The following is a 16231-nucleotide window of genomic DNA, read 5'->3' on the forward strand; positions in this document are numbered from 1 at the left end:
CAAATCGAAAAAGCTGTATGGAATCAAAAACCAAGAAAGATCCTACAACCAACATGGTAATCCTGGAGATTGAAACCGGTTTTCAATCGCCGGAAAAAATCGCTGAGCAAACCAAGAAAGATCCTACAACCAACATGGTAATCCTGGAGATTGAAACCGGTTTTCAATCGCCGGAAAAAATCGCTGAGCAAACCATGAGAATCCTGGATATTCTCAAAATACAACACGTAATTATTATTGTAATTATTTTTTTGTAACAAAAATTAATAAAATTTGATTAGTGAAATAATTTAATTTTACATAAATAAATATTTAAGGATAGATTTTGTCTTTTTAATATAATAACAAGGTTAAAATAGAGAATCAATTAATTAAAATTGAGTGGGTCCACAACTTCTGCTTTTACTGTTTTTAAAATTAATTCCTGGGTAGTTTTTAAAAATTGGTCTAAAACAGAAGTGTTTTTGGAGAAAAACGCTTTGAAAAAAATTTACCAAAAGCAATTTCCTAAAAAGTTTGTTACAAATTGGTTACAAAGTGCTTTTGTAGGAAAAAACAATCCCAAACGGGACTTTAGAATTATTTTCTTTTACGGAACCCGTTTAAGACCGATTCTGAATACTATCCCGAGGGCTTACTTGGCGGGAGGCCGGAGCTACGGGACCTCATAAGCATGGTCAATTATTTTATTGTCATTTACAAATGTTTCTTCCTTATCTTATAAGGCATATCATGAATAATTGATAAGATAACGAGACCAGTAATGTATCTCTCCCGTTCAACCATGGGCATAGAGAGAAGAAATATGCGGAGAGATAGCGTTGGGCGTTGACACATAGCAGCAGATCCAAGGTTATACTAATAAGAAGATGTGGTAAAGGGAAGGGAGTTCTCGTCTATCCTAGAAAAACATAAAGGCTTTCTGACTCGAAAAACGATGATATTCAATGACAAAGTATGATTGAATAATCAATCACTTTATCCATACTATCTTCATGATTATCAGTGGATGCCATTGTCTTCTTCATCACTCCACTTGTTATAATTACTTGCGATGCTATGACTGGAATACCTCCCGGAATGGGCACTGTAGGAAATAATTCATATATGAATGGAAATTGGGTTACGTAGAAATTACAAGGATTAAGTCTGTTGGGCAAAAGGCATGCTAACTGTTGATGACCAGTCACAGGTAGATGGTCAAGATCAGTTTCCGAAGGACACGATCCTTCAATGAGGCATAATCTGGTGGCCACGGTTATGTCTCTTCAAAACCGTTGCCTCTTCCCAAACGGTGTCTTTCTCTTTATAAATAACCCATCTTCCTGTTCGTGATAGACAGAGAAAAACCTTAAGTTCAGTTTGTAAGTTTTTTCATGAAATACTTGTGAGAGTTCGGTGTTATCTAAGCGCTGCGAAAAACATCGAGGTATTGTTGAATGTTGGAGACATGTGCCATAAACCTATAACAACATTATATACATCACATCAAATGTCTAAAGCAAAAAGATTACTCGCCTCACTACAACAAATTGATAGTTTGCTTACGGATTCTGTTACCAGGTGCATCCGTTTCTTTCCTACTTCTTTGTTTATAAAGTTTGATCTGGTATTGGTTTTATAACTAGATTGTGATTTTTCTTTAATTCTACAAAAGAAGTGTCTGCATCTTTGTTCTTGTGTTGTTTGTGTCGAAACATTTGATGAGATAGTACTCATGATTACTACTTGCTTGCCTTAGTTAAACTGCTTATAATATGTTTGCGCTTGTACCAAAGTGAACCCTCTGTTGGTATAGACACATCGTTTAGTGTTTTGTTTTGTGGTAGATTAATCAAGATTAGTATAACATTTTCCAACAATCTTAAGACATTTGAGTTTATCTAATTCTTCATTAGTTTCTACACAATAGAGTTTAGATTGGTTAATCTAGTCTGTCATTATCTATACAGTTGAAGTATAAGATTAGTTAATTTAACTCCTGGCTATTTGATTGCTTTCGACATTGATCAGGCGAGTACGGCATTCTCATGATTTTGATTCTTTAATGTTAGAATTATTTTGCAACGGGTATTGTAGCATTTAGAAAAACTTAAGTGGTTACATATCACACATGAACATACTACGGATGTATTAGAATTTTTCAGTTCAGATGCCATGTTTCTTCCATGTTGTTCTTAGGAAGAAAACTATTCGGACTAGTTATATTTTAATTTGCTGTTCAACCTTAATTTGTTGTTCACTCATGTGAGTGAAAATTATTGGCACCGTTTGTTCCTTTTGTTTGAAGGGGTGTGTTGATTATACAGCACACAACCCATGGATGGAACTCCTCAAGGGCAATATTTTGGTCAATGCAGAAACCCGAGTTGGGGTTATTAACCTATGGATCAGGATATCGATGCCTGAATAGTAGAGCCACAAAGTTGATCCCTGGAGACTTATAAGAACAGTCATTTTATTGCGAGGCTCACTTAAATAGGTATGTGAAAGGACTCAGTGGACGTAACCCAAAAATGCTTGGAGTTAGTGGTGATTTGAGTCTATCATAGAACCTGAATTAATATGCTGTGAGTGCATGTATTGTAACTTGTATCCTCTTTGATAGTGATATTGTCCATTCAAGAGAATGACATTGTAGAGGAGATAAAAGTGTGTTGCCTCTCAGCATAGTCGGTGGCACAAGATGCAAAGTCTAGATAAGCGGAACTGTGCATGAGTTCTCGCTATGTACAATGGGTGCTGTGGATTATGGCTAGACGTATACAGTCAATCATGGTTACATACCTATATCGTGATACATCTCGAATTACTTATTAGAGATGGATAGTTCTTAATGGTTGACTTTGGTACATGAGGGTACGTCAGTTTTGACACAATTGAAAACTGAATGGTATCGGCTCCCTACTTGAAAATGTATGGGATGATTAGCTAAGGAAATTGAATTTTCAACTTAAAAGTTTAAGTTGATTATTTGAGGACTCGTGTCCGTGAAAGCTACCTGATCCTTCATTGTTACCCTGCATTATGTTTCTGCCTAAAGTTTCTGGGTAGTGAAACAAAAAGTCAATTTCATATGGTAAATATTTGTGAACAGTTTCACAATCCGAATAAGAAGTTTTGGACCGCTAAGGAAATTTTAGCAAGTTGTGGTTTACCAGACAGATATGGCTTCTTTGCCTAAACACCTGCATTAAGAGTTTACTGGTGATGGGTGCATTTGCACTATATATATTCAAATTTGAGATGATTAGTCTCAAAGGTTCAATGAAACTAGGATAGCTATACTAATTTTGATATTAATGTGTAGTGGTATTCTGACATTTAACAAACGATCATCAATAACTAAGGGTAAAGATATGTTGCTTGATGTCACTTTATAAGTGGTGAATCTATAGGCAGTGACTTCCCAAGATGTGGGAATTTCGCAACATTTAATTTATGTACAGTAAAGCACACTGTGTAAGCACTACGATGACATAGTAGTTTAGGCAGTCAGGTAAAGGTAGTGAGTTGCTGGGACTTTGAGTTTGATAAGGCTAGCGTACCTTAGCCTTATAAAAGTGCTGTGAACAAACAAGCATGAGATTTCGTGTTATGTCTGTTGGTGTGGTAAATGTATACCGCCGTTTAGTTCTGTGAACGGAGCTAAGTCTTTTCTTCCATGTTAAAGAACATTGTTCGGTGTCGCTTATAAGTGGTAACTTCCCAAAAGTGTGGGGGTTATGGAATCCACAATACTCTGATCAACATATTAGAGAGGTTTTGACTTGGTTTGAAATCTTAAGTTGTACATCTGTTATTTGATATGAGTGCTATTTGAGTATAGAAAACATCTTGACAAGTACCATACCAAATTTCGCAACTTTTAAACTCGTTGAAGGAATTTTTCGAAATTACTAAAGGTCGAGTGATAGAAAATTTAGACGAACAGGAAAATCAGTTCCAGTTCAGAGTAATTTTCTGACTCCTGGCGATATGATGCAAAAGCTTGCGATATGTGTCTGTCCAGGGATCAATGTATGTATCAGACATGATATGCATCCACGTAGACTATTGTGGTCATGTGGTGCAGGTGTTTTGTGATTCTATAAGAAGTAGAAATCTTATGAGAGTCCATGTTAGGAAGTCGGTAATTGATTGTGCTAAGAAATTTAATTCTTACTATACATTGATTCGGGTGCGGAGACTCCGTTGTCTAGTACAGCCATAACTCATATACATGGCTGGTGGAAAAACGGATAGTATCGAAGGCTTGTGAAAATGTTACAGCAAAACTCGTTGCATGTATATATAGATTATGTGTCTATTATACTTGACTTGGTCCATTTCAGTTACTCTGAAAATCTGTAATTTTCACAAAGAAGCTACTGTTCTTGCACATTTTGTTAGCTACAATAAGATCAAATATGGCACCCAATCAAAACAGTTTTGGTGATTAGTAATAAAAGATGGACATTTTATTACTGATCATTTAGTTAACTAAGAGTAACTAAGAATTATTGGGTTCGGTGTCGGCTAGCACTAGTGGGCTCAATGTACGTATGTGATTGGGAATGCACATCTGCTTTGAACTATTCGAATGAATTCTCAATAATTTGTTTTGAGAAGTTGCAATAGAACTGGATGTGATAAATTGGAATTTTATATTGGCACTGCTTTGCTAAGAGGAAAGCAAAGTACTATAGCTTAGAAATTCATTGAAAATGATTAATTTCTAAAAGCAGTGCACCATAGAATTGTGGGGGTAGCTGTTATGCAGCAGGAATGTTACAAAGATTGTATCTGCTAAACCCCAAAACAGAACAGATAGGGACCCTAGCGAATTTGAAAGGAAAGAATAAGATTTTCGCTAAAATGTGGGGTGCCTAAAAAATAGTATGGTACGGGTGTTGACAAATGCATCGACGACACAACACCATAACGCAATTGTTCTCAAATGCGCGCATCGAAAAGAAATAGTATGTGCATTGTATCAAGTCGTTAAAAAATACGAATTCTAGAGAGTTTATAGTTGCATCATCGAGGGAAATGAGATTATTGCCTAATATAGAGTAGTATCTATAGTGGACACCCAACCTAGCGATTGGAGATCCCATGATTATTAAGGTTCAAAAGGGACAACCAAGTTATAGATTTATACTCATCGGAAACACTGGGAGATATTACTCTCTTTCCCATTTTTATGATGAAACAGTGTTGCCTGTCAAGTGAGAGGTTGAGAATTTCTCTTAATGATTCCTATGGCTTAGTCTGACTAAGAAATATGACATGATACTTTTTAAATAGGAGATCTTCTATATGAGTGAGAAGTGGTGCCGCTTCTATGATAACTATAAGGCTAAATTAATCTAGAGCACTCATGAAAAACCAACATCGTTCAGGACCGAAATGAACACAACCGAGAACCGAATTTGTAAGGAAATAAGCCATGTGACTTATACTGCATCGGTTTACATTATAAAGTTGAGCAGTTCAAGACATCGCGTTCACTAAGCAACTAGTAAACCTGATAGATGTTCACTATGGAAGATTCAAAGCCAAAAGCTGTCTCGCCTTATGTAGTGATGTTCCACGCACAACTCTTTAGTGTCTCCATTGTAGTCTAGGAATTAAATTGTCATTTTGTATTTTTATGAACAATTTCATTCATGTGGGGGATTGTAGGAAATAATTCATATATGAATGGGAATTGGGTTAAGTAGAAATTACAAGGATTAAGTCTGTTGGGCAAAAAGCATGCTAACGGTTGATGACCAGTCACAGGTAGATGGTCAAGATCAGTTTGTGAAGGACACGATCCTTCAATGAGGCATAATCTGGTGACCACAATTATGTCTCTTCAGAACCGTTGACGCTTCCAAATGGTGTCTTTCTCTTTATAAATAACCTATCTTCCTGTTCGTGATAGATAAGAGAAAGACCTTAAGTTTAGTTTGTAAGTTTTTTCATGAAATACTTGTGAGAGTCTGTTAAGAGAGTTTGTGCTGCAAAATTTCGCGTTCGCTGTTCGGTGTTATCGAAGCGCTGCGCAAAACATCGAGGTATTGTTGAATGTTGGAGACATGTGCCATAAACCTGTAACAACATTATATACAGGGCATCAAATGTCTTAAGCAAAGAGATTACTCGTCTCAATACAGCAAATTGATAGTTTGCTTACGGAACATTTGATGAGATAGTACTCATGATTACTACTTGCTTGCCTTAGTTAAACTTCCTATAATCTGTTTGCGCTTGTACCAAAGTGAACCCTCTGTTGGTATAGACACATCGTTTAGTGTTTTGTTTTGTGGTAGATTAATCAAGATCAGTATAACATTTTCCAACAGGCACTCCTAATGTCAATCACGGGCACTAGCTCGTACTCCCGCCGTTCTAGTTTAGATGTCTAAATTGAGGATTATTTTGTCTTAATATACTTGCTATATTTCATATTTTCCACCCTTTATCCTTATTTTTGAATCAACCCGTGTATTTCAATTTTCTAAACACACTTTTAATACTTGCCTTTATTATATAGGCAGAGTTCCAATTCCAAAGATGTTTTTTTTTTTCATATATACCCTTATTTATAATCCAAAATAAGAAAAGTAATGGAAATTTATGAAACCCACATTTTTTCTTATTCAAAGAGAATTGGCAAATTCCGCCTATATATTGGGGACGGAAGGAGTAAACACTAGGAACCTTAATTACTAACCTAGGGTAATTATAGAAAAAAATTATTCTCTTTGTGTTTCTTAATCTTTGTGCAAAATCTTATTTAGGCATCTAAACTAGGACGGAGAGAGTATATTCAAGAGAAAATGGGTCATTTTTCCAGAAAAGTGTAATTCCTGGTTCAAATGGACGGGTAAAATATCGGTCTTGGTGAGATGGACGGGAATAGATTAAACATGAATCTGACAATTGTACCCTTGTTTTTTCTTTCTTAACCTATCACCTCTGTTTCTCCATTATCTCCATAATCATCTTTCTCCCAACCAAGAGAAAAGATGTCAAAATTGAGAAAGAGATATGGTCAAGCGAAAGTCAAACCCTTAGTCAACCTAAGTCAACCTTGATTTCTTTTCCGTTTTTTTGATCTGATCTGCAATTATTTTCTCTTTTAATTCTTCTTTGGTTTTTTCTTCTTCAATCCCTGTCAGTTTTCTTTTTAATTCAATTTAATTCTTGCTCTTTTTTTTTCCTCTTTTTTAACCCTAATTTTGGTTTTCCTGTTTTTACTAGATGTGGCATTCTCTGGTACTACGATCTTGTTTTCCTCTTAATGGCAGATCAATCTTCAATTTCTTGTTGCCACGCATTAGTATTGCAGTAATGTCTTATCACATCAATGAATTTCTCCTCAGTTGGCAGTTTCACAGTTGGCATCTTCAAAGTTGGCTTTACAGTAGAAACTCTATAAATTAATGTTGTTGGGACCATCAAAATTTATTAATGAAACGAGATATTAATTAATCGATAAATTAATAGTTATTAATTTATAACTTATAGATAAATTTCATATCACAAGTTTAGACAAATTAATGTTTTTGTCATTGTAAACTTCGATCAACAGATAACACAAGTGTAGATAATTTGTGTGAACATACAGCTAGTGAAATAACTCACTTGCAAAATTTGATCGAGAAGTTGGGTTATCACAATTCAATGAATGTCGAAGATGTCCTAAATTATCCAAAAGAAAATGAAGTTATACAATTGTTGACTGATGAAGAAATAACCGAGAGCGTTATGGGAACTGATAAAGATGTGGAAGAAGATGATGAAAGTTCTACAATAGAGCCCCATTCACGAAACGAGGCTATTAAATCGGCAATCACATTGAATAATTTCTTGCTGATCTATGAGAAAACACCAAAAATTCTTACAATGATAAGAAAAATTAAAGATGAAATTCAACGCGATATTGATTTTAGAAAAAAACATAAGATAATTAAATCATTTTTCAAAAAGTCTTCGTAAATCATTAATGTATTGAATATATCTATTCATTATTAATTTATATTTCATAAGGGGTCTACATAGGTAATCAAAAATGTATTATCTTATAATTTTAGCGAATTATTAATTTGGCACGTTGTCCCCGACTCGGGACCGGCCAAAAATATTATTTAAGAAAGTTTATTAAATAATCGAGTATTAATTAAAAGAGTTTCTACTGTATCTAGCAGTGGTGCATATGATATTCATCGTTATCTTGTTTCTTCACTTTATCATGATCTGGGTTCATTATATTGGTTGGTTAAGGAATCTAGCTTTTGATATTATATATTATCTTCCTCCTGCTTTGATTTCTCAACCTCTTCATGTGATCGACATATTTCTTAATTCTTTCTTTCATAGTTATCAAACCTGTTATTTGACACCTCCTACCAATTTCACTTACAAAAATCCCAATGACTTTCATTTTCATTCATACCCATCTTTGTTCTTTACATTTGTTCTTTTTCTTCATCTTTAATGGCTAGACCTTGTATGAATAATATTACCCAGCAAATGGATGATGTTTCTATCAGTGAAGAACCTATTAGAAGGAGGGTAGTTATGCACTCTAATACTGTTATCTTAACTGGAATCAGATAGTGGAGATTTAGTTTGGCAGGTAAATTATATGCTCATGGTATTATGATTTGGCAAGATGCAGAAAGAGCAGCCAAATTCATTTGGCCTCATCTTAGAATACATAATCAATGGATGGTTCAGGTACGCTGTCTTGAGCCTAATATCTTTGTGATAAAGTTTCAAGAGTCAGATGACAAAGATGCTATTTTGTTTGGAAGAGCATGGAATTTTGATGGTTATTTAATTATCTTGAAAGAATGGAATCCTACCATGGATTATCACCTGTTAGATTTCACAGTTTCTCCTTATTGGCTAGAATATAAATACCTTTTGCCTGAATTTACTTATGCTGATATTCTGCGAATGCTTGGCAATATTATTGGTGCGGTAAGAGTTGTTGAACCTGATGGTGTTAATCCTCCAACTTCTTCAAAATATAGAGCGCTAATATTAATCAATGTCAATACCCCTCTAATAACTGGTGTTACTGCTGCAAATGCTGCTGGAGTTACTAAATAGATTGGTTTCTTTTATGAAAAACAATCTTATCATCTTTGTCCTGATTGTAAGGTTGCTAATCAGAGGAAATTGATTGTGTTGGCATGACTCACAGGAGACATGAAATGGAAGATATAGTCAAAGGATTTGTTTTGTTGAACCTATTTTGCCTCCTCAGAGAAATCCTCTTCAAGAAGCTCAACTATTTCTACAACATGGTACTTAGCGTAGATCAAGATTGAGGATGCCTAATATTCAAGAGTATCCAATACCTTTTGATGGTATGCGTCTTTTTATCTTTTCAGCAACAGACTCTGACACTGGTGCTTCGTCTTCGCATAATAATCAGTTTCGACCTTCTTTAACTGTTACTAGTGACGGTACTAGTACTAGTGGTACTAAGAAGAGATATCGAAGAGCTCCTACTTTGGTTATTACTTCTGAGCCTGATACAACTAATGAAAATGATAATAATGCAATTGATACTACTGTCTCTGTTCAAGATGATAATACTGCCACTAATGATAACGTTGTGTGGGACATTGCTTCTGCGAATGCTTTTAATGCACAAAATTATACTGATGCATGGCAACAAGTTTTAGTCTCTCACACTTCCCTTTTATTGTTATTCAGTTTTTATCTGCTTTATTTTTCTTGTTTTTGTTTTCAATCTTGTTTTCTGTTTTGTAACTTTTTCGTTTTACAAAATATGCGGATCTTTTCTTGGAATTGTCAGGGTATAGGAAATCCCCATACCAGAGAATACCTTCGATTTTTTTTGAACAATAGCGACCCTGATATTTTTTTCTTGTGTGAAACTAAAACTCAGACTAGTAACATGAGATTGTACCTCACTCATACTAGGTATCCTCACTTTTGGTTTGATCCTTCAGTAGGACTTTCTGGTGGTATTGCTTTAGCATGGAAACAAGGAATAGATATAGAAATTATGTGCACTACACATGACACTATTCATGCTATTATGCATCCTCATGACAACAATGAGGATTTCCTTATAACTTTTATATATGGTGCTCATGATGCTGTTCAAAATAATGACCAGTGGCAATATCTTCTGAATATGCATTCTTCTGTTAATCTTCCTTGGATTTTAATTGGGGATTTAAACTTTACTATGTATGATTATGAAACTCACAACATTAGCAACTCTCATTCTCATCATTCTAGAATATTAGAAGCATAGTTCAACAATTAGGTCTGATTGATTTGGGTTATTCTGGTGCTGATACTACTTGGTCTAATCATAGATATGCTGATGATTATGTTGTTGTTAGATTAGATAGGGCTTTAGTAAATCAACTTTGGATTAATCATTACACTCAAGCCCATCTTCAACATTTAGTTTCAATAGCTTCTGATCATAGTCCCATTTTGTTAAATACTGTCAACGGCCCTAGTAGACACTCTCCTTTTAAGTTATACAAATGCTGGTTTCAAATGGGTTCTTGTACTGATACTATTAATCAAAGTTGGAAGCAACAGTTCTTGGGTTCTCCTTCTTATCATCTTTCTAGTAAACTTAAATACACTAGAACTCAACTGCAACTCTGGAAAAAGTTTTCTTTTGGCAACATTGAAGCTAATCTTCATAATATTCAACATCGTCTTCAACAATGTTATGCTAATAATCTTCCTTCTCATCATCCTGAAGTTACACAGTTAAGTAATTCCTTGCAACATTGGCTTACTATTCAGAAAGAATACTTCATGCAACAAGCAGGTAGTAAATTTCTTGAAGCTGACAGAAACACCGCATACTTTCATTCTATGGCTAATTTTAACAAAAGAAGATCTCATATTCATGCAGTTAAAGGACCTTTAGACATTTGGCGTGACTCAAGAAGTGAGATTGAAGATATTTTTCTTAACCACTTTACTAATATCTCTACTTCTTCTAAGCCTCTTGTTCAACAGGATATTCATCGGCTTTTTAATCCTTCCATTTCTGAAGCGCAGAATAATTGTCTTATTCAAGTTCCAGATGCTCAAGAAATCAAAGAGGTAGTCTTCCAAATCAAACCTTGGGCTTCACCTGGTAATGATGGATTTCAGGCAACCTTTTATCAACAGTGCTGGGATACTGTAAGCTCTGAGGTAATCTCCATGGTTCAACACTTTTTTACCTGCAAACACATGCTCAAAGCCATTAATCACACTTATCAGGTTTTGATTCCCGAAATCCAACATCCTCAAACCCCAGCAGACTATAGGCCTATTAGTCTGTGTAATGTTAGCTATAAAATAATCTCAAAATTTTTAGTTAACCGGTTGAAGCCTTTACTAGCAAACATTATCTCTCCTACCCAATCTGCTTATGTGCCTGGCAGACATATCCATGACAATGTCATTATTGCTCATGAGGTTCTTCATAGTATGAAACTTAAAAAAAATAAACCAAGCCCTGGTAGGTTTGAAATTGGACATGTCGAAAGCTTTCGGCAGGGTAGAGTAGTCTTTTTTACTTCTGATTTTTCTCCAGTTAGGATTTCATGATGATTGGATTACTCTGTGCATCTCCACTACAAATGTCTCTTTATTCATCAATGGATTACCTAGTCGCACTTTTTCTCCAACTCGTGGTATCCATCAGGGTGACCCTTTGTCCCCTTATTTGTTCTTGTTTGTCATGGAATCTTTTTCTAGACTTTTACAGCATAATGTTGATTTAGGTCAGCTTCAAGGGATTAAAATTAATAAGCATTGTCCTGGAATTAATCATCTATTTTTTGCAGATGATTGCTTATTGTTTTTCCAAGATACTCCTTCTCAGATAATTCAACTTCAACAGTTACTTCTTATTTTTTGGGAAAGCTTCTGGTCAGGTTATTAACATGCAGAAATCGACTATTTTCTTTGGTAAGCACACTTCAACTGCTTGTAAGTCTAATATTTCTGGCATGCTTAATATGAAAGTGATGGGACTTGGAGAAAAACATTTAGGAATTCCTCTTTTGATGCATAGATCAAGGCATAAAAATTGTCAAGGTATTTTAGATAATATTTATAATAGATTACAAGGCTGGCACAGTAAAATCGTCAATCAAGCAGGTAGAACTACTCAAGTTAATGTTGTTCTAAGTACTATGAGATTGTATCAGATGCAGGTCTTTAAGTTGCCGGAAACTACTATTCATGCAATGGACAAAATTCAGAGATCTTATTGGAGAAACAACTTTGGTAATCACAAATCTCAACAATTGTTTTCTTGGGAGATAGCTTATTTTCCTAAAAGGCTTGGTGGTTTAGGTCTTAAAAGATTAAGCAATTATAATCTATCTTTTCTTGAAAAGTTAGCCTGGCGGATAATTCACAATCAAGATGAGCTGTGGGCTAAAATCTTAAATGGTAAATATTTCCCTTTTAATGATTTACAGTTTTTTGCACCTCCAACAAATACTAACTCTAGCTGGATTTGGAAAAGTATCTGTCTTGGTCTCAATATTGTTTTGAAGTATGCTAAATGGCAAGTAGGGAATGGTACTAGCATCAACTTATGGAAGTCTAATTGGATCCCTAATATGCAATCTTATATCCAAGAATGGGGTGATCTGAATATTCATACTTATCAATGGGTTTCTGAACTCATTGATTCTCATACTGCACAATGGAATATTTCTCTTATTCGACAACTGTTTCAACCAGATCAGGTGAATAAAATCCTTACCATTCTCATTCAATTAGATCAACAAGATATTATAGTTTGGCCGTTTACTGCTACTGGGGTTTTTACCACTGCTTCAACTTATAAGTTGCTTTGTGAAAAAGATATGTCTTCTGATGCTTCTATGGGACTAACACCTCAATTTTGGTTGAAATTTTGGAAGCTGAAAATACCTTATAAGTTTCAACTCTTTTTATGGAAAGGTATTCACATGTTGCTGCATTGTCCATTTCAAAACCTTATAAGCTCCCTTTCAAAACAAGGTTGTTTAAACATATGTCTCATCAACAATGTGTGCTTTGCAATACTAGTCAGGTTGAAGACTTGGATCATATGTTGTTGCATTGTCCATTTGCTCAAGCAATATGGAATTATTTCTTTCCTCAGATGTATACTTCTTTACTGCAACAATCTTCTTTTCTATCCTGGATTCCGAATTGGCAGTGCAAGGATTCTCCTATTAGTATCCACCAGTCAGTTGATTCTATCCACCTTATTGTTTGCATAATGCATTTCATTTGGAAGCATAAGTGTAGAATTGTGTTTGACAGTATTACTCCCAACCCCAGAACAATCATTCATCATATAAAGTCTTATATTGCACATCATCATTTAGGCATATCAGCTGTGAATCATAATCATTCTCTAAGAACAAATTCTAAGTTAAATCTTCGCGAGAAACCCCCTCCTTTGAATTTTTTGAAGATAAATATTGATGCGTCTTATAATAATAATTCCTTGTTAGCTGGTATTGAAATTATAATTCGAAATCATGCAGGAGCATATGTTCTGGGGAGGGAAACAGTAAAAAGAGCAATCAATATTCATCAGGATGAAGCTTGGGCGTTGTTGGAAGCTATGGAAATGGCGACAGTTAATGGTTGGTCTCATGTTATATATGAAACAAATAATCTTTCTATGAGTTCTTATTTACAGCAACAATCTGTTCTTCCTCCTTGGCAAAGTATGCCTTTACTTAGAAAGTGTGTGAATATTTGTAATGTAAATCCGGTGTGGTCTTGTGTGTTTGTATATAGAAACTGTAAAGCTGCAAATGCTTTAGCTAAGGCAGCTCGTCAATAAAATTTATGTGGGGAATGGTGGTTTCATCCACCAGAAATGTTAGTTTCTCACATAAATCATGATGTAACATATTTGAATGTTTAATACTACCTCCGACCCTAATTAGATGACCTAGTTAAAATTTACTAGTAAATTTAGAAATGATTTATCTCTCAAACTATACAACGGATTTTCGTAAACTTTGTATCATCGGAAAGCATTTTAAAACACCTATCTAATGAATATAAATATGGCTATCAAATTTTACATATTTCTTATAATAATACTAATCTATCACTCCACTTATTTATGGTATAGGTCATCTAATTAAGGACGGAGGGAGTATAAGTTTGTTCCTTAATTAAAAAAAAAACAAACACGAACTCATTTCTTCTCCACCAGCAGGAAATTATAAACTCAATTTTTCTCCACCATCGACACCTTCAATTTCTCCCAAATCTAATTATATTTCTCCGCCATCAACACAATTAAGATCTGGATTTCACTTCCACCACCACCACAAACATCAACACCAACTTATTACAATCAGATTCCACTACCATAAAAGATTTCTCATGCCCTAATTTCGTTATAACTTCTCAATTCCATTGTTCCATAAAGAAAAAGAAGTTGAATTAGGTTTTGAATCATCAACATCACTTTTGAGAATCACTGAACACGTAAGTTTCCTAACCCTAATTTTCTTTTTGATTTAATTTTCTGAATGACATAATTTGACATGTGTAAAATAGTTTAAGTTGGTTGAATTTGGTTTGGTTTCATATGATTGTAGTTGTTGATGTACCTGTGTAAGCATTAGATTGCTAATTGAATTAATAATTGGTTAATTTTGTTTTAATCGTAGCTACATTTGTTTAGTTTGAGTTGAATATTTGGTTTCACGGATGATTAAACTAGGATGACACCGCTTTCATCATGTAGATTGGGTGGAATTTGGCTCCACCCATGTTTAAATATGATGAAACTGATTTCATTCTTTTTTTAGATTGGGTTGAAACTGGTTCATGTTTAAGTTTGGGATGCATTTGGTTTTAACCATTTTTGAACTAGGATGAAACTGATTTCATTCTGTTTTTGATTGGATTGGAACTGGTTTCATTCTGTTTTTAGATTGAGTTGAATTTGGTTTCACTCGTGTTTAAACTAGGATGAAATCAGTTTTCATCCCGTTTTAGATTGATTTGAAATTGATTTTACCCATATTTAAATAGGATGAAACCAAGTTTAAGTTTTGGTTGCTTTTTGTTTTAACCATATTTAAGTTAGGATGAAACTGATATCATTCTCGTTCAAACTAGCTCAATTATGTTAGATATTCATGTTTATTTTTGTCGCAAAAGTTGTTTATTATTCCCTTAAATCTCTTTTCCTAGAGAAAATATTCTCATAAATTATTCATTTGGATATCATTATGTAACTATTGCTTGGTTCATTTTCTATTCATAAGAGTGTTGGTGTTCTTCACATTCTGTTAATGTCATGGGTGTTGGGACCAATACAATCAAACAATTGAATTTCACCATCTTTTTTTTTCCAATCCAGCTGCAGTTTCGCATCGTCATCTATAAAAAAATGTGGCTTCATTTGGATGAATGCTTGACTAAATGTACATATAAGGCCTCCTTTGCTTGGCATTTAGTATATGCATTGAAAATTTCGTCGAAACGTTGGGGTAGTAGGCATAACACGCGCGCACCAAGCTATGCAACCAAAATGACTATTAATTTGCAACGGCTAAAAAAAACAAAGATTTCCCTTTTATTTAGGTCTTGTCGTGGTTGTCGTATGTTTGAACTAGGTTGATAATGATTTCATTATGTTCTAGATTGTGTTGAATTTTCTTTCGCCATGTTTGGACTAAGATGAAACTAGTTACACCCATGTTTAAACTAGGATGAAACTAGTTTTCATCCCGTTTTACATTAGGTTGAATTTCTTTCACCCATGTTTAAACTGTGATGAAACCTGGTTTCGTCCAGTTTTATCATAGCCTTAGAAATACAATCACATTTTGTGCAAACTGAATTATCATCCAGCACCATATTTCCATGATTTCTACCTTTAATTTAGTAATTTTGTTTATTAAGGTGGTTGTTACTTTCGATGTTTCTATTGTGGTTAAGCTTGTCGTGGATTACTCAATCAATTCATAGTTTATTCACAAACGAAAAAACCTAACAACAATGTGGCATGAATGGATGATCATTAGTATTCCTCTATGTTTCAATTATCAATACATTGTATGTCAATTAACATTCTTCTTTTATATTGATTTCGGGTTGGATTGTGAAGTTCATTTTTTTCAACTAAGAAAATGCTTTTGAAAATTCTTTTGTCGGTAAAGTGTCCAGTACGTATAAATAAAAATAGGCATTGTCAAGTTCACTATGTTTCAAT

The 16231-nt window shown here is 34.4% G+C and overlaps 1 protein-coding gene and 1 long non-coding RNA gene across 2 annotated transcripts; both read left to right on the plus strand.

Annotated features, from left to right (window-relative positions):
- The first annotated feature begins 777 nt into the window (after positions 1-777).
- On the plus strand, positions 778-7369 carry LOC113342308. The gene is made up of 2 exons (XR_003356590.1): positions 778-1563; positions 7234-7369. It is a non-coding gene; the product is annotated as an uncharacterized LOC113342308 (long non-coding RNA).
- A 5149-nt stretch (positions 7370-12518) lies between these two features.
- Positions 12519-13841, plus strand: LOC113342306. The gene is made up of 2 exons (XM_026586890.1): positions 12519-12737; positions 13530-13841. The coding sequence occupies exons 1-2, from the start codon at positions 12695-12697 to the stop codon at positions 13832-13834; spliced, it is 348 nt and encodes a 115-aa protein (XP_026442675.1). The 5' UTR covers positions 12519-12694; the 3' UTR covers positions 13835-13841.
- Positions 13842-16231: the final 2390 nt, after the last annotated feature.

This window comes from Papaver somniferum, unplaced genomic scaffold (assembly GCF_003573695.1).
Source record: "Papaver somniferum cultivar HN1 unplaced genomic scaffold, ASM357369v1 unplaced-scaffold_35, whole genome shotgun sequence".
NCBI classification, from domain to species: Eukaryota; Viridiplantae; Streptophyta; class Magnoliopsida; order Ranunculales; family Papaveraceae; genus Papaver; species Papaver somniferum.